This window comes from Lontra canadensis, unplaced genomic scaffold, assembly GCF_010015895.1.
Source record: "Lontra canadensis isolate GAN:19392208 unplaced genomic scaffold, GSC_riverotter_1.0 scaffold2, whole genome shotgun sequence".
Lineage (NCBI taxonomy): Eukaryota > Metazoa > Chordata > Mammalia > Carnivora > Mustelidae > Lontra > Lontra canadensis.
This window is the reverse complement of record NW_022630996.1, coordinates 22,173,802-22,199,312: the sequence shown is the minus strand read 5'-3', so window position 1 is coordinate 22,199,312 and position 25,511 is coordinate 22,173,802. Positions and strand designations below refer to the sequence as shown.

At 36.6% G+C, this 25,511-nt stretch overlaps 1 protein-coding gene across 2 annotated transcripts in view; it reads left to right on the top strand.

Moving 5' to 3' along the window:
* CPED1 (cadherin like and PC-esterase domain containing 1) overlaps positions 1-25,511 on the top strand; it is a 262,654-nt gene that overhangs the window by 104,665 nt on the left and 132,478 nt on the right. For both annotated transcript variants that reach the window (XM_032870574.1, XM_032870566.1), the window contains exons 7-11: positions 17,147-17,289; positions 18,041-18,113; positions 19,531-19,698; positions 20,963-21,067; positions 22,606-22,775. In XM_032870574.1, coding sequence (XP_032726465.1) covers positions 17,147-17,289; positions 18,041-18,113; positions 19,531-19,698; positions 20,963-21,067; positions 22,606-22,775 — 659 coding nt within the window. The remainder of the gene's footprint in view (positions 1-17,146; positions 17,290-18,040; positions 18,114-19,530; positions 19,699-20,962; positions 21,068-22,605; positions 22,776-25,511) is intronic.

Sequence of the window (25,511 nt, the reverse complement as noted above, 5' to 3'; positions counted from 1 at the left end):
TCAAAGCCCGCTTCTCTCTGGCGCCATCTAGTGGATGCTTGTGCAAGGATGACAAAGGGGTCCAGATGAGGACTTGGAAGCAAGTGTTACTTCTCCAAACTGGAGCCTAAAAATCCATGGCATATGGATGTCATGGACACTCGTAAATTAGGTAATGCAGGCTCAGCGTGGGAGCATCGCTCCAATTTGTTACACCTTGCGGACCCTAAGTAAAAAGATAAAGATAAAGGCAAAGATAAGACACAGAGTGAGATACAGAGTATTTAGAGCAAAAAATGAGCATGGAAAAAGTACTAATATAAGCAACGTTTCACATACTTTAATCATCCATAATGCATACATTACAGAGCAGCTGTAATTCCTTCCTTTGCTACCTTCCATCCAATACAGAATGTTAAGAGGGAGCTCTCGGTAATAGATGCATGAATTAAGGCAAAACTCTTTGCAGTCTTCCTGAAATTTTCCACTTCTGTGCAGGCACCTAGAGAGTTACTAAATTTAATTTTATAAATCTTGATTCCTAGATTTTGACAAGTCTCACCTGAGTTTTCCATCACTGTGTAATGGTAAATATCTTCTGAGGACAGAAAAATATGTTGGGAGAAAACAAAAATCAGATAAAGTCAGCAAAGAATCAGGAGAACAAAAACAAAGAACAAAAATTTATTGACCCAAATGTGCTTAAAATCCTTGAATGAAGAGATTGCATTTATTTATTTATTTTTAATTTAAAAAGGAAACAAACCTTTAGTGCCTGATGCAATACCTAGTACTTAGATGACAAGAGAAGAGAAATGGCTTGGAAGCGACTCCACTCACTAAATTGCTAAAAAAATAGTAATTTATAAAGAGGTATGTGAATGCAGAGTAATAGCAATGAAGACAATAGCAATAAATGTCTCAAAAAATTAATGACTTTAATGCTTAAGTTTATTATAAAATATTTGCCTAATGGAGAAGACAGATGATATTTACAATTTTACTTTGCTTATAGAAACAAAATAATTTTCCACCAGTACATTTTGAAGCTCATTATATGACCACCACTTTAAATATTTCTATTAAAAATTGCTTTTATTCTTTGAGCTCTATCTCAAAGACTATGACAAATTCTAAATATAAAATATCCCCAAATGTGCCAACTAGGTAAAACTGATTTGTCTGCTAAAAGGAGACAGACTTTTGCTCCCTTCAGGAGAAAGTCTGACTTGCATTTGTCTTATGTGATTTATGCATCGTAAGTTTAAAATGAAATACAGCCTTTTCCCTCCCATATATTAAAATGTGGTTTCAAATTTGAAAGAAACAGCAGTCTTTTGTCACTGAGGAAACTCACACAGCTATGAGATAAGGCAAAAACAAGAATACTGTATTGCCCCCAAGTGATCTTTTTCAATATTGCACTAACAGCCTGAGCTGTCCAACGCTGGAAAGGAAAAAAGGGGAAAATGTTTAGACAGCAGGACTTTGACCTTTTCTTTCATTGGATTATACACATTTATTTTTAAAACATTATTTGGTGATCCCCACTTGTGGTATGATGGGTAAATTGCTAAGCAGAAATTCTGAATGGTGATAAATTTTCAGTGCCATTTAAATTGCTTGCCCTACAAAATTATTTGAAATGCTCGCAGCATTTGTCAATCATCAGACATCGTTTTTCCATTTAAGGCAATTTTGTGATAAAAGGGTTCTTTTCAATTACTATAAAGTTTGCATTAGCCTTTTAGACTTAGGATCTGAAAATGCGTTACTTTAGCCATTATCTTTTGCGTGTACTTCTATTTGAATTCAACCTGAACCTCAAATTGGCAGTTAATTTGATTTCCTTTGAATTATGTAAATGACCTAATATTGTGATACAGAACTGAAAAGGTGTCTTTCATTCTTCTGAGTGCTACTAAGGCAGATGAAGACGGATTCTGCACACACACACACATCCTGCTGCATTCTCTGTCTACTGCAACATGCAGATAGATTTCCTCGCTCTTTTCAGTGCTTTCTCTGTGCAGCATTGGCCTCATTCATTCATCCTCTGACTTCCCTCTTCACTGATACGTAGCATCCTCAGACCCACCACTCCATCCTCTTTGTCTCATAACAGCTCGTCCTCTTATCCCCCTGCCTGACTTATGAAAGCAGTTCTTAGATGCTCTATGAAGCAGGTCTTTTAAATTTGGAGAAAGGGACTGCAAACAGGAGAGGAAATCCCAGCGGTACCTACTGTATGTTTCCTAATCCAGATGGTGTGTGGCTTCCTCTCTAAGCTAGCTTTTTCCGTGTCTGGTCTCTACTCTTCCAGAATCCAGTAATTCCAAGGACCACAGCCTCTACTACCTGTATAAAAGGTATTGTACCCCGGCACCTGGGTGGCTCAGTTAGTTAAATTACCAGCTCTTGATCTTGGCTCAGATCATGATCTCAGAGTTGTGAGATGGAGCCATGTATTGGGCTCCGTGCTGAGTGCAGAACCTGCTTGAGAGTCTCTCTCTCTCCCTCTCCCTGGCCCCCCCTCCAAAAAAAATGCTATGCCAAAGTGATTTCTATCAGAAAATTTATTCCTGATGTATTCGAAAAGTATGAGAATTTTCCCATGTGCTTGATTACCCAAACCATCTACATAAAGAGTATGTATTCAAGTCACAAAGAGTGAAATCATTACTCTAAACTCGGAAGTCACAGAAGAAAAACAGTATGCTCAGGAAATATATTACATTTTCATGCTTTCAGTGAGTTACTGTTAAAGCGAGAAGCAATGTGATTTTAAAATATGAATAGAACCATAATGATATCTTTTCAGTGTGGGTGATAAGGAAGTGTCTGGTTGCATTTTATTCTAAAGGAAAAGAGAATTAAATCACTAGCACTGGACCTATAAGACTAAAATGAAAATCCCAAGGCATGACGACCTCTAGGAGCCTGGGGATGGATATTCACTAGGAATGTTCTTGTACCAACGGTCCAACCTCAGGCAAGTTTTTCAATCTCTCCAAACTACTTCCTCCATCTATAAAATAGGAATAGTTTCCAATGGGCTAAATGAGGTTTTTCATTCCTTCTACAGATAGTTACTAGGGCCTTCCCCTATGTGTTAGGTTCCAGTGATATAGTAATAAACAAGACAACATCCCTGAGTCTATTCTTAAATGGGATGGGAGATGAAATACAGATAAAGAACAAGTTATACCTATACAAAGAAATGCAGATAATTACAGACTTTCTAAAAGATTTATTTATTTGAGAGAGAAAGAGCTGAGCAGGGAGGGGCAAAGGGAGAGGGTGAGAGTTTAAAGCAGACTCCATGATGAGCACGGAGCCTGATACAGGGCTTAATCCTACAACCCTGAGATAACGACCTGAGCCAAAACCAAGAGTCAGTCACTTAACCAACTGCACCACCTAGGTTAGTTACAGATTTTTACACTGATAATTTTACCACCCAATAATTACTTTGGGTAATTATCAAAGCTAGATCTTTGATATAGCTAAGAATGAAATGAATGAGGGTTGACATGTAGAGAGTAACTGGGTTGCCCAATTTATGAGAGGTAGAAAGTTCTCCCTGACTGGGTGACATCTGGGCAAAGTGGCATTTGAAGAGCTAGTGACAAAACATTCCCAGCAAATGGAGAATTCCAATGTCTTGAGGTAGGACACTGCTTGTGCATGCAGAGAATGTCATGGGAATTGAAAGTGCATCGTGTTGTACAAAAGAAGAGTGGTAGTGAGCAGGTAGTAGAGAAAAGCAAGAGTCAAATCATGCAGGACTGAAAGGCAAAGTAACGAATTTGAATTTTTTTCTAGGGGCAAAGGGATGCCACTGAAAGATAGTGAGCAGGGGAATGCCATAAGCTGATTTACTTGTCTAAGCCTACTCTGCTGCTGTGTGGAAAATGTATCGAAGAGGTGAGTGTAGGCAAAGCTATTTGGGTGTCCAGGTAAGAAGGCTGGTAACTTGGACTAGTTGGTGAGATGGTGTCTACAGAAGGAGAGAAGTTTCTACCTTTTGGAGGGAGAAACAAGCTTTTGTGATGAGTTGAGAAAGAGGACAGAGATGGCTCAAAGAGGACCCTTCAGCCATTATTTGAATGGTGCTGTCATTTCCTGAGCTGGATCAGATGGAAGGAAGTAGGACGGAGAAATGAGAAACGAGGAAGTGAAGAGGGAGCTGGGAGCCTGGTCTAGCAGCTGACCCCTGTGCATGTTCGCAACCATTTGTCTCGTTCTTCGACCTCCTGTACTCTGTACCCTGCCTCAAGGCCCTACTTAGGAAAATTCTTGCCTTAGGAATTTGGTGTCTCTTTACCCATTCACTTCCTCTCTGCTTCCCTTCTCCTCATTCCCCTCTCTCTCCTGCTCTTTGCAACAGAGGTTTCCTATCGCTTGTTTTTTGCACTTCCTACTGTGACAAGACAGGTCCCATGTGTCCCGATTCCCATTACTGTAAAAACAGCCTGGGCAGAAGTGCCTGTTTCTCGGACACCGTAGGCTCAAGGGTTGTTTTCAAATAGATGGGGCCTCAAATTATAAGTCGGTTCCCTGGAGGATCATAGGGTTGTCAACTAGGCTACATTCAGGCAAGAAGGGGAGAAGAGAATACTTAGGAATCTGCCCATCCTAGAAGGGATGTTCAGGGATAGAAGTCAGAGTGAAGTTGGGGGGGTTTGAAATGGAGAAGCAGCAGGCATGACACCGCCCTCTCAGCTTCAAGATTAAAGGAACATGAAGTTCTTAGATCACTTCTCAAAGAGATAGGAGAGGTTTATGATGAAAGAGATGAAAATAAGATATAAGAGAAGAAAATAAGATATAATATGAACAAATAAACAAACAGAAAGCAAATTGAAGGAGTTGGCTTTTGCTCCATAATAAATCACCCCCCAAACTTAAGTGACTTTAAACAACATATATTTATTTATTGTTCTCCTGATTCCGTGGGTTGGATGGCAGGCTCTGCTGATTTCTGCGGCTCTGCTGAGGCTGGATGGTGAGTTCACTTCATGTACATGCCTGGCTGTTGTCCTGCTTGGTGTTAGCTTGGATCATGGGGATGGTCACATGTTTCTCATCAGCCAGCCAGCTACCCAGTGTCTTTCATATAGTGGTAGCATCAGGGTCCCCAAGAATAGCCAGTGAGCAAGTTCCAAAGACCAGGTTCTTTGAAGCTTTTGTTTGTGTAGTGGGTTGAATGGTGGCTCCCCAAAAGATATGTTAAGATAAAAAAATAAAAAGATAAAAGATAAGTTAAAGATCTCAGATGAGATCATCCTGGATTATCCAAGTGGGCCTTAAATTCAGTAACACGTGTGCTTATAAGAGAGAGGCAAAGGGAGGTTTGGCACAGACAGAAGAGGAGAAAGTCACATGAAGATGGAACAGAGATTATGGTTCTATGCCCTTAAGCCAAAGGAAGCCTATAGCCACCAGAAGAGGCAAGGAACAGATTGTCCCTAGATCCTGCTAAAGGATTGTGACCCTACCAACACCTTGATTTTAGACTTTTGGCCTCCAGCACTGTGAGATAATAAATTTCTATTGTTTTAAAGCACCAGGTTTGAAGTAACTTATTACAGTAGCCTTAGGAAATTACACAGTTTTCCCCACATTTGCTAATCCATTGACCAAAGAAGGTCGCAGGGCTAAATCAACATTCAAGAGGTGAGGAAGGAGACACCACCTCTGGGTGAAGGAAGTGTGAGTCACAAGGCAAAGGTGGGGCGGGGGGGCTGTGCCTATGGGGGTGGGAAGAATTTGTGGCCAGTTTTTCCAAATTGCCACACCAACGTAAAGAAGGATTTTCACATCAGAGCAGATTGTCAGCAGGTTTCACAGGATGGAATTTATTTAGAATAGAGAACAGGGACGTTTTTAAATTAGGGACAGGAGACAGTGAAAGAAAGGAAGGAGAGTGTGTATTTTATCTGATGGCATCTCTACTCCTGGATGAGAATGAAGCTTCTAATAGTTGTATGTTCTTCATCAAGTAAGGTAGAGAAACAATAGAATCTCCCCATAAAAATTGGTGGGGAATCAATGTGTTTAATCTGTAGCCTACTGTACGTGGGAGATTTTTGTGTTTGATCGTGGAGTCAAAAACAAAGGAGCAGTGTTGACTACTCAATAATGGTTCATAATCAGTTCAGCTCACTTGTATTCCACAATTGTTTCAAGGATATCTGCGTGTTGGGCAGTGTACAGAAGGACTCGAAAGAGAAATGCTAGTTCTTGCTTTCCAGGAACCCTTCAGTGGGACAAGGGAGGGAGAAAAACCCTTACCCATAACTGTAATACAGAGCAGATTGCAATAAACAGCTGAGTTGCTGGGATGGTCAAGAGTAGGAGAAAATTATTCCGCTTGAGGAAAGTGAGGTAGGTTTCACAAAATAGGTGGCATTTTAGCTGAGCTTGGAAAAATGAGAAGTGTTTCTTTAAAAATGGGGGAGGGAGAAACAAGATGGGATTGGGAGGGAGACAAACCATAAGTGACTCTTAATCTCACAAAACAAACTGAGGGTTGATGGGGGGAAGGGGGTTGGGAGAGGGGCGTGGGGTTATGGACATTGGGAAGGGTATGTGCTATGGTGAGTGCTGTGAAGTGTGCAAACCTGGCGATTCACAGACCTGTACCCCTGGGGATAAAAATATATGTTTATAAAAAATAAAATTAAAAAAAAAAAGCAGGAAAAAGAATAAACACCGATTTCAAGTTCAAAAGGAAAAAAAAATGGGGGAGGGACATTTACATTTATTTTGGAAAGACATCATGAAGCAAAAGAACATAGGTTATAGTCTCAGAAGTATGAGCTGTCTTATTTAGTTGGCTAGAACACATACGTATTTCCAGGTGGGAGAAATCCTAGGGTAACCTGCAGTGGGAGGGATAGAGAAAAAAGAAAGGGAGAAAGGTATAGGCTTTGTGGAGTGGGGGAAACCAGAAAAGGTTTGTTAGAGTCATATCCTGAAGAGCTTAAATCTCATGCATTATAAAGTGACCCCACTGTCATTTTATATTTCTGAATGTATTCTCATATATGATCTCGTTTGATGCTTTTAAGAATGCTGAGGGTTAGGGTGGTATGTTTCTATCCATTCTGTGGATGAGGAAATGAAGATTCATGACTTAGTGGAGAAGACAGAACTAATAAAGATGATTAGGATTAGGACTCAGATCTCCAGTGAATAAAATCCCTCTTAATTACCACTTAACTACTTTCGGTATTAAACAGTGCTCTGTATGCCCTCCATAAAGCGTATTGACTACTGAACCCAAGAACTCAATGCCCGAGGCAAGCATTTGTATGCTTCCTGCCTCGTGCACTGATGAACTATAAGTGCATAAAGAAATAGACTGACGTCTATTAAAGCAAAGTTGAATATTTATAAAGGAATCAATCTGGGAAAATTTCTTGGAAACACTGCAGGTGAATTTGATGTTGGGTAACAACTTTTGAGGGGTGAGGGGAAACTGTGCAACGTAAGATTCTGCCCTGAGATTTTTTTTTTTTTTTTTTTTTGCAAATGTCTTTATGTTCTTGCTTAGTTGCATTTACAACCAATGTATTATGGGTGAGGTTTCCGTAAGGTAGATGACTAGAAATTCCAACTAGTTCACGTGCATGAGAATAAAATACCTTGGCTGTATGTTACAAAATTGACAAAGGAATGACATTTATGTTTTGAAATTAAAACAAAATGTTTAAAAATTTCATGCATTGCTTTTTGAATACTCATATAAAAATAGCTGTCCCTTTGTAGCAAACAGGATAAAAGAGCTTCTACTGTTAATGATATCTCCTCCTTCTGGAAACATTGGGACTTCTGTCCTTTATGATTTGAACTGTGCTTCATAAAGATGACTCTGGTAGCAATGAAAGAGAAAGGTTGGGGGCAGAGAAATCAAAAGTTAGTAGTTGGGACTGCAATGAGAAGATATTTAATGACAGTACTAAATCATAAACCTTTAAATTGTGCATAATATTTAAATGCTCATTTAAACTATGTCACGTAAAAAAATGAGTTTTGTTGGAACACTGGTAAGAGAGCGGTATAAGGTACCTGATAGAAGAGAGGTGTAAGAAAACCGTAGAGGGTGGTAAAATACATCTATAGATTCAATAGATTTTAACACTGCAGCCCTCAGAAGCTAAGGCAAATTGCTCTATCATTTTCTTTATTGTACAACCAGAACGCATTATTTTTATAATGAACACATGTCCTTTTCTTTGGTGATTGACCATGAAACTTTATAAGAACTAAAATAGATACCCTACATAAAATATCCGGAACATAAATGAAAAGTATCTTCCCTTTTTACTTTCTTACTCATTTGAGAGTATCTAGAGTTAGATGAGATGGATATCTTTCTGCCAAATGCATCCTTGTTTGCAAATTTTTGTACTGCTTTTCACAAATATTTCCTGTTGGAAATATTATCAGATTTCAGTGTCATTTTCTACTCAAGACCATTAATAAAAGATGGAAGGTTTTCAAAACAACTGTCAAACCTTATTTTACTGGAAGCTTAAAAAAGGACTGTGTTTTAACTTTAATGGAAATAGCTGTGACCTGCTTGAACATTGGCATTCATATAAAGAAAGTGAGTAGACATATACATACAAAGTCTAATGATAAAATTTTTACAACTTTAGCTTTTGCTCTTTGCTGTTAAATCTCTCTGCTTCTTTATATTCCAGAGATTCCAGAAGGGGCAATAAAAATAACCTGCCAGTTTTCTGAGACGGTTGAATATAATGCAATCAGGGTTCTACCATTCAAAGCAAATAATTAAATTTTATGCTATTCACAGTCTTTTGTATTTCTGCACCTTGCTTCTGATCAATTCTCTGATATACGTGTGGGAGAATTTAAAATTTTCAACTATGAAACTGATTAAATCACATTGAATCTTCTGAGTTTCCAAGTTTAACGTGTGCTTTAAAGCGTATGGCTGTTAAGAAGTATAAATGAATAAAATTATTCATGTCACAGGAAGCATGAAACTTAGTTAAATAATGGAGTTTTGATCTAATTCCAGGGAATGAGTAAAAACTATCCTAATTCAGGTTTAGCCAATTAGTTCAGTTTTTCCGTGGTATACCCTAAAGCAAGCCAATTTTCAATGAGCTAAAACAAATAATGAGAATATTTATGTTCTTAAATCATTTGAATTGACACAAGATTTTTTTCTTGATCCAGGCAATTTGATTTAAGTTACAAAGAAATATTCTTTGCTTTTCCAAAAGGTGATTAGGCTACAAAAATGCTCATTGTTGAACTGATATTTTGTGTGAGTGTAAGGTCACATGCCTGAGAATTGTGACAGTTTCAAACACATTCTCCATGAAAGTAAAAACACATATGATTCATTCTTCTGCATTTCAGGGTCCATCCACATATCTAAATCTAATATAATCAAAACCACAATGACAGAGTTCATGCTGGGGCTTTGTAACCAAGCAGACTGGCTTTAACACCCATTTGCGTTACCTCTTGGCTATGCAACCTTAGACAAATTACTTGTATTCTCACCCCTTAGTTTCTTCATCTATGAAATGGGGATAATGAGTGTCAACCTATAGCATTGCTATGAATATAAACAAAAAAGTGCATGAGAAATACACAGTGTCTGGCACATGGTATCAGTTTGGCTAAGGTTAGTGATTATTATTAAATGCAACAAAAATTATATCCAAATACCATATGTGCACTAAATGAAAAATTACACCAGTACTTGGGTTTGTAATTTAGTCTTTTTTTGTCTCCCTTTCTCAAACTTTTTTCCTCTTTTTATTCTGTTGTTAAATATCTGATTTTCCCCCTAAATCATATCACTGTAAAACCCAAAGGAGGGTTTTTCCTAGGGTTCAGAGTGCTCCCTAGCACTTCCTCTCCTACAAAAGCACCCGCCACACCCATGAGCAGGCGACATTCTCCTGAGGGCCAGACACATCCAAACCTGTGATTCTTAAGCAGGGTGTTCTGTATCTCTGGGGACCCATAAAGTCTTTCCAGGGGTTTGCAGGTGCTTGGATAGTTAGAAGAGAATCTTCTTTCCCCGTCTCTTTCACTCTTCTACTCCTCAAAAAAACAAAACAAAACAAACAAAAAAACCCCAAAAAGAAAAAGAAAAACCTCTCACCTATCCCTCATAGTATGATGACTGGTTCATGGTGAAAAAATTCTGCAAAACAAAAAAACTTCCCCAAGACAAAACCAGACAAATTCAAATATGGTGTTAGAGACAGTGATTGCATAAGAAATTATACATAACACTACATAACACATCCTACACAACTCAGTGTTTTCAGTTTTTAACAAAATTAAATATTTCATGATAAATCACTACGTGAACTCCTCCCCCCCCCCCCCCGCATACACTTTGGAGGGAGTTCAAGGAATTAGGTAATGTTGCTGTAACTAAATTCTTCCATCTCTCTCCCTCTCTCCCCCCGCCCTACACACACACACACACACACACATTCTTCCATCCATACATCCCATATATATTTATGTAGACAAGTTTTCTCCATGCTTACATTAAAAATACTATTAATACTGATGCTGAACCCTTCTCATCCTAGCCATAAGTAGTAGTCTCACAGCAGATAGGTATTTTACTTGAATAAAAAGAAATTGCATCCATCTAAGAGGTACATTTCTAATTCAATTTTACTTTTTTATTTCAGAGATTAATTAATAAGACTTATATTTCTATTGTTCTGACCAATTGTGTACGTGCAATAACTTAATCCTATCTCTTCAGGGAAGAAAAAATATTTTTTAATTTAGAGCCATATTGTAATTTTTAAAACTTAAATTTATAGATACATTTTTCTTATTGAGAATTATGAGGGGATCAAAAAATCAATTTATATATAAGATATATTACATTGGGATAAAATGCTGAGGTACTCCTGTTCCTTTGGATACATTTTGAGAGTTTTACAAGCACCTGAGAGAGAGACTGGTTAGGTTAGAGTCAGACAAGAGAGATCCTAGGTGAGTCTATAAAAGGCAGAAAGAATAATAGTATCAGTCAAGAAAAATAGATTTAAATTTCAAGGATACTACAAATAGGTAGAATTGAATGCATACTTATTCCCTTTTTAAGTTGGACAAAGAACATACCATCTTGGATTTCATATATTTAAATGAGTGCCCTTAGTGCTACCCTTGGATAAAACTGAGTCTGAGCCCTTCTGTGATATTTCCTTTTAAGCACTGATCACCTGTAACGATCATCCTCTAGACCAACTTTGTGTTCCATCATTAATTTGTCCTCTCTTCCGGATCATTCCTGTCAGCATTCAAGCTTGCTATGTGATTATTTCCCATCCCAAACAAATGAACAAAAAGCTCGGGGATCAAAGAGTGTTCATAGATAAAGCAGTGACAAGGAGGAGATGAAGTAGAAATGGAGATTATTTCCACTATTTGAAGGAGCTGAGAAATGGAGCAAGGGAAGGCTTATTTTTTGTTTGTTTGTTTCTTTTGCAAATTTTTTAACCATTAAAGAAGTGCTCTTTTGGCCTTTGGTGGTACAAAATTAACAAGTGTTTAAACATGGTTGTTGGAGGGAGTTAGGCTGTAAAGACCATAAAATTAATTTAACATTTTGTGATTGTGGTAATATATACCTAACATAAAGCTTACCATCTTAACCATTTTTAAGTGTATAGGTCAATAGTGTTAAGTATATTTACATTCCTAGGCGACCAATCCCCAGAACCTTTTGCAAAACTGGTTATACCCATTAAACAACCCTGCATTTACCCCTCCCCTCAGCCACTGGCAACTGCCATTCTATTTCCTGTTTCTATGAATCTGACTACTTTAGATACTTCATGTAAGTGGGACCATACCGTGTCTATTGTGACGGGGTTCTTTCACTTAGTATAATACCTTCAAGGTTCTTCAAGCCATGGTATGTGTCAGAATGTCTTTCCTTTTTTAAGGCTGAATGATATTCCATTATATATTTTGTTTATCCATTTATCTATTGATGGTTGCTTGAGTTGCTTCCACTTTTCGGCTATTGTAAATAACGCTGCTATGAAAATGGGCGTGTAAATCTCTCTTGGAGACTCTGCTTTCTCTTGTTTGTTTGTTTTTGTTTTGTTTTGTTTTTAAAGATTTTATTTATTTATTTGACAGAGAGAGAGATCACAAGCAGGCAGAGAGGCAGGCAAAGAGACAGGGGAAGCAGGCTCCCCAGCGAGCAGAGAGCCCGATGTGGGGCTCGATCCCAGGACCCTGAGACCATGACCCGAGCCGAAGGCAGAGGCCCAGCCCACTGAGCCACCCAGGCACCCCAGCTTTCTCTTGTTTTGACCACATGCCCGGAAGTTGAGTTACTAGGTCATACAGCACTGCAATTTTTTATTTTTGAGGAATCTCCAAACTGCATAGTGGCTGCACCATTTAACATTCCCACCAACAGTGCTCAAGGGTTCTGATTTCTTCGCATTCTTCCCCACACTTAATATTTTATGGGTTTTGGGGTTTTTTTTGTTTTGTTTTGTTTTGTTTTGTTTTGTTTTTGGTAAGGGTCATCCTAATGGATGTGAGGTAATACCTCTTTGTGGCTTTGATTTGCCTTTCCCTAAAGAGTGATATGAAGCATCTTTTCGTATACTTTTCAGTGCAAAATGATTTTAACTACTCATATTCTTCTTTATACTGAGAAGATGAAAATTTCTGTCTGACACAATAATATTGAGAGAAATTCTAGGAAACTTCAGTAAGACAATATTATTAAACACTGCTCGAGGGGCGTCTGGGTGGCTCAATGGGTTAAGCCTCTGCCTTCGGCTCAGGTCATGGTCTCAGGATCCTGGGATTGAGCCCCCCATTGGTCTCTGCTCAGCAGGGAGCCTGCTTCCCCCCTCCCCCGCCCCACCTACTTGTGATCTCTCTCTGTGTCAAATAAATAAATAAAATGTTAAAAAAAAAAAAACACTACCAATGTTCAAGATACTAAAATGACAGTATTCTAAAGTTTCCCAGTTAGTCAAGAACATGACAAAAAAAAAAAAGAAACTCTAATATTGGTTAATCTTTCATCCTTTGTTTTAACTCTTAGATTAAATTTTCTTATCTCAAAAGTCCTTTTGAACAGTTGTAAGCCTCTATTTTTCAAAGGTTTTATTACAAGTCACCAAAAAAATGCATATCCTCCCTCTCACATGAGATGGAAACAAGAGATAAATATGTCCTAAGGAGAAAAATTATTTTATCCAGAAGCCCCAGTAAATTATCTCTCTTATCAAAGTCTCTACGGTTTCTGTAATGTTATGCTTAGCTTTACTCACTCAGTACCAACTCTGTGTTAGGTCCTAGCCACTCAAAGGTAAAATGGTACAGTTTCTGATCTTACAGTCTAGTAGTAAGAAGAGACAAAAAGTCAGCAAGCTGACACAGAATGACCCATGTTGGCATTGAGAGCAATTTGCCACAGGTCTTATGGAAATTTAAAGGGAATGCATCAGGTAAAGCCCAGAACTGTGATGAGAAGGGCTGTCAGAGATAGGGTGGAAGAGTGAAGTGGATAGAAGGGCTCCTTAGAAGTATTTTAAGATATCAAAGATGTGATGGCAGTTTTCTTGCAAATATTTTCAGGTTGATTTTTGGCTTCTCGTGTCTTTCTAATTGACAATTTTGATCCATCTGTGTATATACTTAAATAAATCACTTGAATGGATAAAAAATCATAAATACCTTACCGGGTTATCACTTGACTCTTACACAAGTCAGAACAAATAGTGGTGTTTCAACCGCCTCGTTTTACAACCATGATCTTACAAGGTCATTTCCTATATAATTTATTTTGCACTAAATCTGTATTTCATTTTGACACCGAAGGAGGAAAATGTATAGTTCATAAAATAGTTTTATGTCATGTTAACTGTTTTAAGATGTTCTTTTATTTATTTTTACCTTGCTGCCAAGGCACTGATTTCCTTGGGATCTTATATTCTCATATTTATGTGATTCAGAAACATCCATTAAAAGTCTTGATCTAGAGAGGGAGAAGTCTCCTTGATATTTGAGTTTATGGCTTCATTGTTTCAAAGTAGCAACGAAGGTAAAAGTGCTCCTTCAGGGATTTGTTCTTGAGTGAAGAAAGCCCCTGGGTCAGATGTGTTCTTCAGGTTCTGATGGCTGTGAGTGGTATTAATGTCAAATAATTTCAGATTTGACATTGTGTAATGAGACCATGGAGCACAATTCTCTTTCTACATCTGAACACACCAAGATGCACGGAATTCAAGTAAAGTGACCAAGGAAATACAGTTAAGTGTAACAAATAACAGCAGGACCAGACACACAAAGAAGTCTTCCACTTAGCCTAAGTGGATTAGTTCCAAGAATTGATAGAGGAAGTATTGTGACCTCTCTGGGTCACTCATTGAAAGATGATTTAAAAAATAAATAAACTCTTAAGCACTTGCATGATTCTATTTTCATTTCTGGCATATGGAGCTTGCTTGCCCACTATACTAAGCAGATGAAATAGGTCACTCGTCTAGAATTTCCTTTGAACTGAAAGGCTTCAGTAAATTGAAATGTATGCAATGAGATAGAAGGAAATGCCTACAGAGACAAAAACCGGGGACAGAACTAACAAAAGTAAAACGAGTCGCTCCATTCAGAGTAGTGCTTGGGGAGCTCCACTTCTCTCTCCTGTCCTCGTACCTCTGTTTAGAAAGGCAGCTCTGGTCCCCCCCCTTTCGTGGCTGGTGGCTGATGCTAGTCTTTCTCGCAGCCCACGGAGGTCTTAGGGAAACAGGAGGACAGCCATTTCCTTGGATCTTTCCATTCTGCTCCTTCACTCAGGTTGCATGGCCGACCACTGGAGGGGTCCCTTCCACCGCCATACTTCTTTATTTCTCTGGACAGGTTCGTCAGGTATTTTGTAAAACGTTCTTTTTTGGTTGGTGTCACGAGCGTTTGAATTCCCAGAGGCAGTTTTGATTTTCCACAAAGGCACTGCGTTATGAGAATCTGGGTTCAACAACCACGTCCATTCATTGAAATTTCCTTAAATGGCTGTGGACTTTCTTGTTTTAACTAATAAAAGGAGTGAACATGCGCTGAGTGTTGACATGGCGTGGGGTGGAAGTGTCCCTCATGTGCATTCTCTCATTTAATCCCGGCCATACCTCTACAACATAGATACTGTTGTTAACCCCAGAAGTTGTCACAATTTGATAGTAGCAGGTGTAGAGCCGACGTTAAACCAAGGACTTGTTGGGTCTCATGTCTATAGACTGTGCTCTATGCATGTCCCCCAGCACTGAGCACAGTACTTTCCACGTAGTAAAGTTTTCACTAAAACAGTCTAATTGAATGGAACTGAATCCATGTACCGACAGCCCATATTCAATGCTCATGTTGCAGTCAGAGATTTAGAAATAATCGGTTCTGCAGTGGGAGAATCAGTATAACCCTAAGAGGTTAATTTGCTAATTATTTCTTGCTATGGAAGATATCATCTGATCATCAATCTTATGCATCTCACATGCTACACAAACATTTCCAACTTTCTTAAATTATTAACCTTGACCTTTGTGATATTCAGGAAACATTAAAACAGAAAAGGCGATAAAATCGTCAATAACCCTTTCTACATAATATGGTGAACAGAGTGAAATATGAGTTACTTTTATTTGGAAAAACAATATTAGTCTGTTTTGACTCAAGGGTGTTAACATTTTTAGTGTTAACATTAATTTGTTTTCTTTTGATCTTACAATTATTACACTTATTTTCCTTAGTGAAATGGAAAAACATCCCAATTGCCAAATGCTAATGATGTGTTCGTAGAGTCTTAAAATGTACATCTCATTACGTTTCTGTTTTTCAGCTGGTAAAAAATGTTTATGAAGTCAGTATTTGTTTCTCTCGGGGAATTTTGCTTGGTATTTTAATGATACGTCTACCATTTCCCTTAGGTCACTTGTGCCAATATCTATCCTTCATTATCATAGCAACAAAAGTCTTCACTTTGTAATCTTACACAGTTCAGATGGATCTAGTCTGTCCTTCCAAAAACATTAACAGAATACCTGCTGCATGTTTTTTCAAAAAATATTTTTTGTTCTTCATTCTTGAAAGATTATGTTTCTCCAGAGAAAGTCTATGACTTAATAAGAGATTTGTTTTATGCTTTTTAAAAATTTCAACTTGGACTTTGATGTTAAGCATCCTCAAGAGGTACTCTTGCAATTATTTTAATATTTAGGCAAATAAAAACAGCTGTTTATGATATCAATAATTGTGTTTCTAAGAAAGTATAAACCTGACCTTTATTCCCCTTTTGTAATAGTGCCCCTGACCTTTATTCCCCTTTTGTAATAGTGCCCCATCTTATCTGTTCACAAAACCTTACATTAAAATGATGGGAGAACATTGAAATTCTCTCAGGCTCTTCATTAGTTGGCTAGATCTCCCAAAGCAAAATGCTGTGAAGGAGTAACTTTCATCCATTTATTTTTGATCTGATACATTCAAGAAAGTGATAATACCAAAAAACTTAGATCTGAATTTCATACCTTACGGTGTCTTTCAAATACATTTTCTTCTCATTTGGGTTTACAGCCCTCTTGGTGGTGGTATTCACCCGTTTTAAAGAGAAGGACACAAAAATTCAAAGTGAGTTGCCAGTCTGAGTTCATCTAGTAAAGTCACATTAAACATGGAAGTTCTGATCACAAGCTCCTGTAAATAGTTCCACTTCACTTTCTATGATTAGATGCCATGAAATTAGAAAAAGGGGGAGGGGAATAAAAATCTCTTTTTTAAAATAACTCTTAAAGCAATTTAAACTACAAGCTGTAGTGTCACCCTATATCCAGTTAAAAGGCTTATATTTTTAAATGTATATAGTATATACACATTATGTATAATGTATACAACATTCATGATACAATATATTTTAGTACCTTATATAATCTTTCAGTATATTATATAGAAGATATATATGTGTGTGTGTCTATATACACATACTATATAGAGCTTATCAAAATGTCTTGTTTAAGGAGTGTTTCAAAGACACATAACCCAAAAGAATCTTTCAAACCGGTCACCTTGGAAATGATAGACTGAGATTATTGTTTCAATATTGAATCCTTTACTTTGTTCACAGCTGCAAACATTTTTTGAGACATTCCTGACAGCCAGTTCACCTCTTCAGGCTTTTGATAATATGAAGGAAGCAATTAGCAAACTCCTCCTAGCAGCTGAATTATTCAGCGAAACATCTACTCTGGGACCAAAGGCCTTCAATAGGTAAAAGCCAATGCTAATATTAAAAAAAAAAAAAAATTCTAAAAATTGTTTGAAAATATACCTTAATTATCACAAGTAGGTGCTACTTGGAAAATGTTATGTCAGCATACAAATATGAACTCATAAACATCTTTTCATATTTATAGATTCTAAAACTTCAGAGCATGTCACAGACTTGTTAGCATTCAAATAATAGTGACAAGAAATAAAGCACACATTGTTTAAATTAATTTTAATTGCATCTCCTTTTTAAACTTAGCTATTTTTAGCATATGATCTTTGCATTGACTAGGTATAATTTTACTTATGGGCTTTATTAACAATATCCAATAGCTATTGTCTCTGTATTTCAGTTTACTTGAATATAATTTCGTGCCTTTTTTGTAGGCAATGTTAAATTTAGAATGTCAACAAGAAGGAGATGACTCAAAGTAAGCTTTATCATGCTTGTATGTGAATAAGAATGCCTAGCAGTTAGGAGAAGGAGAGTTTCCTTCTCCGTATTTAAGTTTTCATGAAGTAACTTCATTGTTTAATGTGTTGTGAACACTCTAGATATATTTGTATTTCCTATAAGGAACAAAACAAATTCGAATTTAAAAATAAATTGCATGTAATTTCCAAGCCACTATTCCTTTTACTTAGTACAAATCTTGACATTTAACTTTAGTAACTGTTAATAATGTATCAAATAATAGAGTAAATGTAGCAAATAGAATATATTTTTATATCACCATTTGTTTTATTCCAGATGCAGATTATGTTTTCAACTTTTCACCTTTGACATTGGTTACTACAGTTTCCCAGACCCTGTAGTGCTCCAGGTAAGTATCCCAAAAGCTTCTTATGAACTTCGACCTTACACTGAATGATCTATTGTGTGTGTGTGTGTTGGGGGAGCGGAGTATATGTGTATGTGGGTGGGTTGTTTGCTTTTATAGTAACCAGCCAATAAATAGCAACTAGTATTAAAGTCATTACAGGCTTATATTTTACTGTAGTTCAGAAAATTAACCAATATGTGGAGAATCTATGATTTATTATTTGAGTTCCAATCCCCATTATGCATCACTATAGAAAGGGTATGGATTTTCTACAGTTCAATCACCCCGTTTACGAAATAAAGTGGCAAACATGTAGATAATAGAAAATAGAAGATTATCCAGCTTATTCACATGGGTTTGTAGAAAAAATTAACTCTTACTCTTTATATATAGATAATTTTAAGTTGGCCTATATTTTAATTTAAAAAGCCACAGGCATTTTTAAAATATATGTTTTTTTCTAGTATAAATATGTGTAAATTAAAGAGTGCTTTTGTATACTCTGATTCTTTTACTTCCTTTCAAATCAACTCATCCTTTCAATGAACTCATTCAGACCATCCCCTCCAACTTATCTTTCATCTAAAATATCCTTTAGTGGCAAGAAGATTAAAAAAACAGTTGATTGCATAAATCTACAGAAAACTTTATTTGGAGCTATGGAGTAGGAAGAAGGGAAAGGAACAAACGAATAATGTGCAACCAGAATTCCGCTTCATATTGCATTGACCGCTTTTCAAACTGTTGTACAAGGTGAATGATTGCATTATATGTGGCTCGGACATTTAGTTGAATAGCTCAAAGGTCTACCCATAAAATTTTGAAACTTCATGAATCTACATTTTTAATCATTTATTCATTATCTTGCACACATCTTAGTTTGTATTATGCTCTTTGAAATTTGTAGTGGCCAAGGTCAAAGAGGTCGCTGCCTGTGTTCTCTAGGATTTTGATGGATTCCTGTCTCACATTTAGGTCTTGAATTTATTTTTGTGTATGGTGTAAGAAAGTGGTCCAGTTTCATTTTTCTGCATGTTAATGTCCAGTTGTCCCAGCACCATATATGTTAACTAACTTGAATATAGAGACAATCTAAAAATAGTAAAAAATAAATAAATAAAAATAAATAAAAATTATTGTTCAGAAATGTCATATATTATCTTTCCTGAATACAAATTCTTCAACAGTAAAGAGTTACAAGATAAACTATTGTGACTTTATAATCCATTACTTTTCATATAAAAAACTACCTTCGAAAGAGCAGTCTTTGTATTTTATAAAGCTGTTGACCTCCAAAAAGGCCACTAGATGTCAGTTCTGATCTACAAGCCAACAGGAATGACTCATGTCTTAGAAGTGATTTCACTGCTTTAAAAAGTCAATGAAAAATATTTGCGGTGGTTTTACTCTTTCACAGGTGCATGAGCATTTAAATTTTCAAGATGATGATAATACGGATTTTGAGGACCAAAACACAGAAGAATTCCTTTTACAAGATACTTTCAATTTTCTCTTCTCTAATGAATCTTCACTTCCAATGTTTTCTGAGATACTTCAGGGACTTTATAGATCAGGTGTTTTTAAGGTAAGTGCTTATTTTTTCAGTGACAAATTCTTTTTTTCCCAAGTCATTCTTGGAAAGGTGCCATTTTCTTTATTGTGTGGCTAAACAAATGGATAATGGATTTGAAATGAATTGGTATCTGTTATAGTCCTCCTCTTTATAGTTTTCTGCCCTGAAGACCAAGATTATTTTATGTCCACTAAGTATGAGTAACTGATTATGATGCAGTTATGGGTTAAGATAAAGAAATTCCTAACTCCTAAGGAATGTTTGTGGATATTATGAATAATACATATTAGATGTTATTTAGAATACTTTTAAAGGAATAGTAGAATTTTTTGAAGGCAATCTAGAAGAACAGTGAATGTTCTAGACTGACCTCAAGGGACTGGAGTTAGAATATTAATTTTTAAAGAATTCACATCTGGTTAATATCTTTGCTTAGCTGCGGATGATCAGGATGTAGTCCTTCATAGGAGCATTGGTTAATTTTTATGGCATGTTAATATAAGTTTTCTTAATGCCTCAAAAATCTGTACAGATCATTAAGTACAGTATTATTCTCTATATATCTTTCTGTTTTTAAAACCTGTATTTGGAGAATTTGGGAGAGAAGGATGTGAAAGTTCTTACAAACACACATTGATGCTCTATGGAGAGTTTTTGGGAGAGACAGAACATGGCTTTACAGACTGCTGTTTCTCCTGGATTTTATTCATTTTTTCCTCTAGTTCCCTGTTTTCCTTCATTAGTGAGTGGACTGTCATTAAAACTGTTAGAAACACTTAACCCAGAAGTAACGGTAAATATGGGCAACTTCTCTCAGGGATGCCTCAGAAAAAAATGAATGTGAGGAAAAATGGGGTAGGGGGACCGTTTATTAGAATCCACGAACTCCAAAATTGTAATGTCCCACAGATGAGAGTCCTGTGTTCACCTGTTGCTCTGATCTCTGGCACCCTAAAGCCTGAAGGAGATGCTCCCTACATTCCCAAATTGTCACACACAGTCTACCCTCCTGGACTCATCTCCCCACCCTCACTTACCAATACGCAATTGAGCAATTTCATTCAGGTCCTCTTTGTCAAGTATGGAAATTTTCTTAGAGTCAGACACTGTTGTGACAAGCTGAAGTCACTAGGCATGATTTGGCATTAATTAGCTCAGCTGTTTTTTATAGAGTTCAAACTTCGATTGGTTTATAAAGGGGGGGCGGGCAACTGGGCTAAACATGCTTTGACTTTGTAACAAGTGCTTAAGAATTGTTCCTCTCCCTCCATTATAGGGTGAAAACTATCAGAAGGAACAAAACCAATGCCTGTCTTTAGAGGAGATGAACTCAATTATGACTTTCATAAAGGAACTTGGGAACTTGGGGCAATTCCAACTGGTAAAACAAAAGTGACATTTGATTCCTCATGATTACTGAGCTTATAGATCAGCCTTATTTGTTTTTTTTTTTTTCAAACTGGGTGAAGATTTTTCTTTAAGAAATAGAAAGCTTTGTAAGCTTCTTTCTTTTCAGACATCTAAATATTAAAATGAGCAGAACCTATATTCTTTAAGAGTTTGCAAATAATACATGACTTATTCAAGGTAAAAGGATATGAGATCAGTGTAGCTGCCAGTATATGACAGTTCTGAAGGGGAAAATGTCTATTTTTTTCTGGAGAAGTTTTGCTTTTAGCTTTGGGACACGTACATGTAACAGAAATTTCTTTCTGCTCATCATGTCCTTTTTATTTGGGTCAAATCAAATATTACTGAATGTAACCACATTTTAGAAAACAACCTAAATCTTAATTTGTTGCAACTCTATAGCAAACTTCAAAAAAGAAAATGTAAATAATTATGATAGCTACTACTGGGTTTTAGCCTAAAAAAATAACTGACATTTGTTTTCCTTTCTGTGTATTTTCCTGGGTTCTGTTAATTTATTGGTCAATATCAAAGGTCATTATCAATATAATTGATTACGTGTGTATGCATGTTCAGTATTTGCTTTGTTTCTAGTTTTGCCACTTATCTAGAGGGACTATAATGGATTTCTATTTTTCCACCTAAGATTTGCTTATACAAAAAATCTGGTTAAAACATTTTTCAAAGTCCACTGATAATTTATTATTAATCTGTTTAGATCAAACAGTTATTTTTTACTTAAAAAAATAGCATGTATTCACATGCTACTTGTCTAAGTTATAACCAATTTACTAAGTTAATGAATGATTGTTCGGCCCATGTCTTTATAATTTAATCTCATATTGTAGAGGGCTCAAAGTAAGCTTTTGCCCCAAAGATAGTAATTTAATTGATGGATTATTTTAATTAATTTAAATATAGTAAGTATTACATTTGTGACAGTTGGCTCAAAACTCAACAAAGACAGAGAGGTCTCATTCTTCGGGAATTCATAATTTGAGATATTGAATGTAGAGAACATCTCTTGGTACAATGTGAAAACTGAAGAATTATTTTACAGGAAAAAGGGCAAACTCCAATTTCCTGACTCTCAGAGTAGAAAGAGGATAACCATAGATTTTCTTTTCCATGGGATTAATATCTCTTACCCTGACAAAGTTCACTTGCAACCCCACATGATTTCCCTTCATTTTTCCTAATGCTAGAGTCACTCTTTCATTCAGCTGTTCTCAGCTATCTATAGGAAAGAGATACCCATTTTCACTCAAAGAGAAGAGAAAGAACACTTACTGCATTTGGAAATATGGTCAACAGAATTAGTTCTTTATAAAAAGTGGCATTTACCTTGACAACCGCACAGAAAAATTATATGATGATACTGACCAGTGGATTTTAAATAAATATCTGACTTTTTAAAATAGTTGAATAAGATAGAGAGCCTTCTCTATTTCTTTTAAATTATTTTCCATGACTTATTCTGATATTCTCATTTTGAATATTTCTTCTCAGCTCTTCCCATCTACTACTCCTGGGATTCGATCTTTGATGCGTGAATTTTATGATATGGCAAAACCTGTAGGACAACCTGGTTCAGTCCTGACTCAGTCCTGGTCTCTTTTAAATGTATTTGAACAGTTTCAGCTCCTGAATAAAAAGGCACAGCTACATCCACTGGAATGGTAAGATAGCCACAAATTTGAATTGTGCAATCCAAAAATTCTCTAAAGATTGATTTCAAAAGATTTTGCCTACATTAAAGAAAGCAACAAAAAGAAACGTGTCCAAATATTTGTGCTCTGGAAAATAATCTTCTTTAAAGCACTGAAACCATAACAATTCTAGTGGTCTTCAAACACTGTAATAAAAACACATCCAACAGTTTTTCAAACCAACAGGATTTGACTCTACTACAGAGTAATGTTTAAAATGAAAAAGTTTCAATCTCATTTCATTCTGTGATATTTATCGTTGAATTTTGAGACCATCAGAAAGAATTAGGTGACTTTTTTTTTTTTTTTTTTTAAATGAACCATCAGTCAGTGTAGAGCCCAAGATGGTATGAGCTCATATTTGAATTTTTGAGGTGTGACTTTGTTCTGGGCAAAATCTAGACAAATTTACAAATATGTCTGTCTCTGCCACAAGAATAGAACTTTTCTTTTTCAGAAGGTTTAGAATCTCAGAGGGAAATAAACATTTGTCCTCCCATTTCCACTTCCTTTCTAATGAGAGGTGACAATGAGGGTTTGGGAGAGGGGACAAGCCAGGTGAATATATTCACATCTCCTGTAGTTGTCAAAAAGGGACAGTGCCCAAGGACCTGGCTAAGTCTGCTTTTCTTTTATATGATGGAATTCAGGGACTATTTGACTTTTCTACTGCCGGGAAAAGAGAAGCAAACCTAAACCTCCTAGGGAGATGAAAGACAAAAGGGCCATGCCATAATCATTTGTGTCTCCTGCAGGCCTCTCAGGCAGGAATGGTTTCAGCTCTCCTGACTTGTGCTTCATTTCTCTCTGCCTCAGGAGGTCATGAAAGCATTTCCATAAGAATTTTTTTATAATTCAAAAATACAAATAATCGTGTATTTGAAGAATTCTTAGGACATTTCCCAGGATTAGAACTCACTTGAATTGCCACGACTTTATGAAGTTGGCCTTATTCCCTCAATGCTCAGAAGTAGTAAGCCTGACAGAAGCCTTTACTTGTTTGAAAAGTACGTTTTAAATAACAGAGCTCAGTGCCCATTGGTTTGTTCTTTGCCCTCACTCAAGTCAGTCAGGTCTGTCTCACTCATCATTATCAATGCGGAAGAGCAGACTTGATTTACCAAGCAGCCAATTTAGGTACTGTTTTTAATTTTGATTAAATTCCCTTGAGATATACAAGTTTTGGGAAATTTGTTCCCCAGCAAGTTTTTCTCAAGCTCCACCTATGGTATAAGGTTAAAGAAGGGACTTACCTTAAATTCAGAATACTGCATTTAATGCAAACCCTAAGCCTAACTGTAATGATTCCCATTAAATAAGGGAATTTATTAGTGGTCAGTGTTGGAAGTGGTCAGTGTAGAAAGGGCCAAAACTTTTTTGAATCAGATAAACCTGGATTCAAGTACCCCAACCCTAGAGTTTATTAATTATAGCAGCTAAAGTTTTGATACCTCTGAGACTTAATCTCCACATCTGTAAAAAAAGGATTATACTACCTACCACTTGTTACTTTGTGAGAATTACATAAGATAATTTCCATGTGCCATATTGTGTCTGGTATGTTGCAAAGTAGGTAATAAATATTAATATGGACTTTTCATGTTTCTCTACCATCCAAAGGTCACTTTAGGATCTACAGTGGAGGGAAACATTTTTCTTTCCTTCATAGGAAAAGCAAGACAGGTTTGAAAGATTTACCTAAGTTAACCTTGAGAACATTAAATATTAGATCTTTATCAAAAAGCAATTAGGTAAATCACTCTGAGAACATTTCCAGAAAGAATAATTCTAATTATCTTCAAATTTACCTGGGAGCATATGTATATTTAATTATCACCCATGCTGTGTTACAAGGAGGATGCGTATTAGACACGTTTTCTAGATGAGGAAACCATGCTGAGAAGGTGGGTCATTTGCTCAAGTCACAAAGCCCAGAGAAAAAGAGGAGAGATTAGGACCCTGGCCTCACGTCCGTGGCCCAGTGCTTGATTCCAGTATATCCTGCACATGGACAGGTCAGGTGTAATCATTCATCATTGTCCTTATTTTCACAATGGTCACCTTCAGCTTTTCTACAGAAAAAGCCAATTTTACATATCTCTGCTACCTCTGGGGAATAATGATTTCATACTTCCTTTTATGTTTTAAAAATTAGTTACTTATTTAAGTAATCTCTACACCCAATGTGAGGCCTGAAATCATGACCCTGAGATCAAGAGTCATATGCTCCCCAGACCGAGCTAACCAGGAGCTCCCATTCTTCCTTCTAAATAACGATCCTTTGCTTAGAGCAACAAAGTGAGAAAAGATAAAGTCAGAAAAGAAAAGGTTAAAAAAAGTGACCATTATGCATGTCTGTGCCCTGAGGCTTAGAATCCAGAGGTCCCAACAGAATCAGTGTAAATCTGAACAGAATGAAAATATTAAAATCAATATTTGTGCATCATCTGCTAATTTTCACTTTACTTGCAGTAGAGTTGCCAGTGTACTTTGCTCTCCTCATAGGCTTTCCATGAAAAAGCCGCATTTTAAAAAATAAATAATTTATTCACAAAAATCCCATAAGGAATCGCTGCGGGATGCTTTACCATACAAAACATCTCATTCCACTAAGGAAGTAACTCAGTGTATGTGCATTTCGGGATTGTATCTTTTAGAAGCTTCACTTAGAGTTTTTGCTTCACATGAATTCAGAGATTTTTTTTT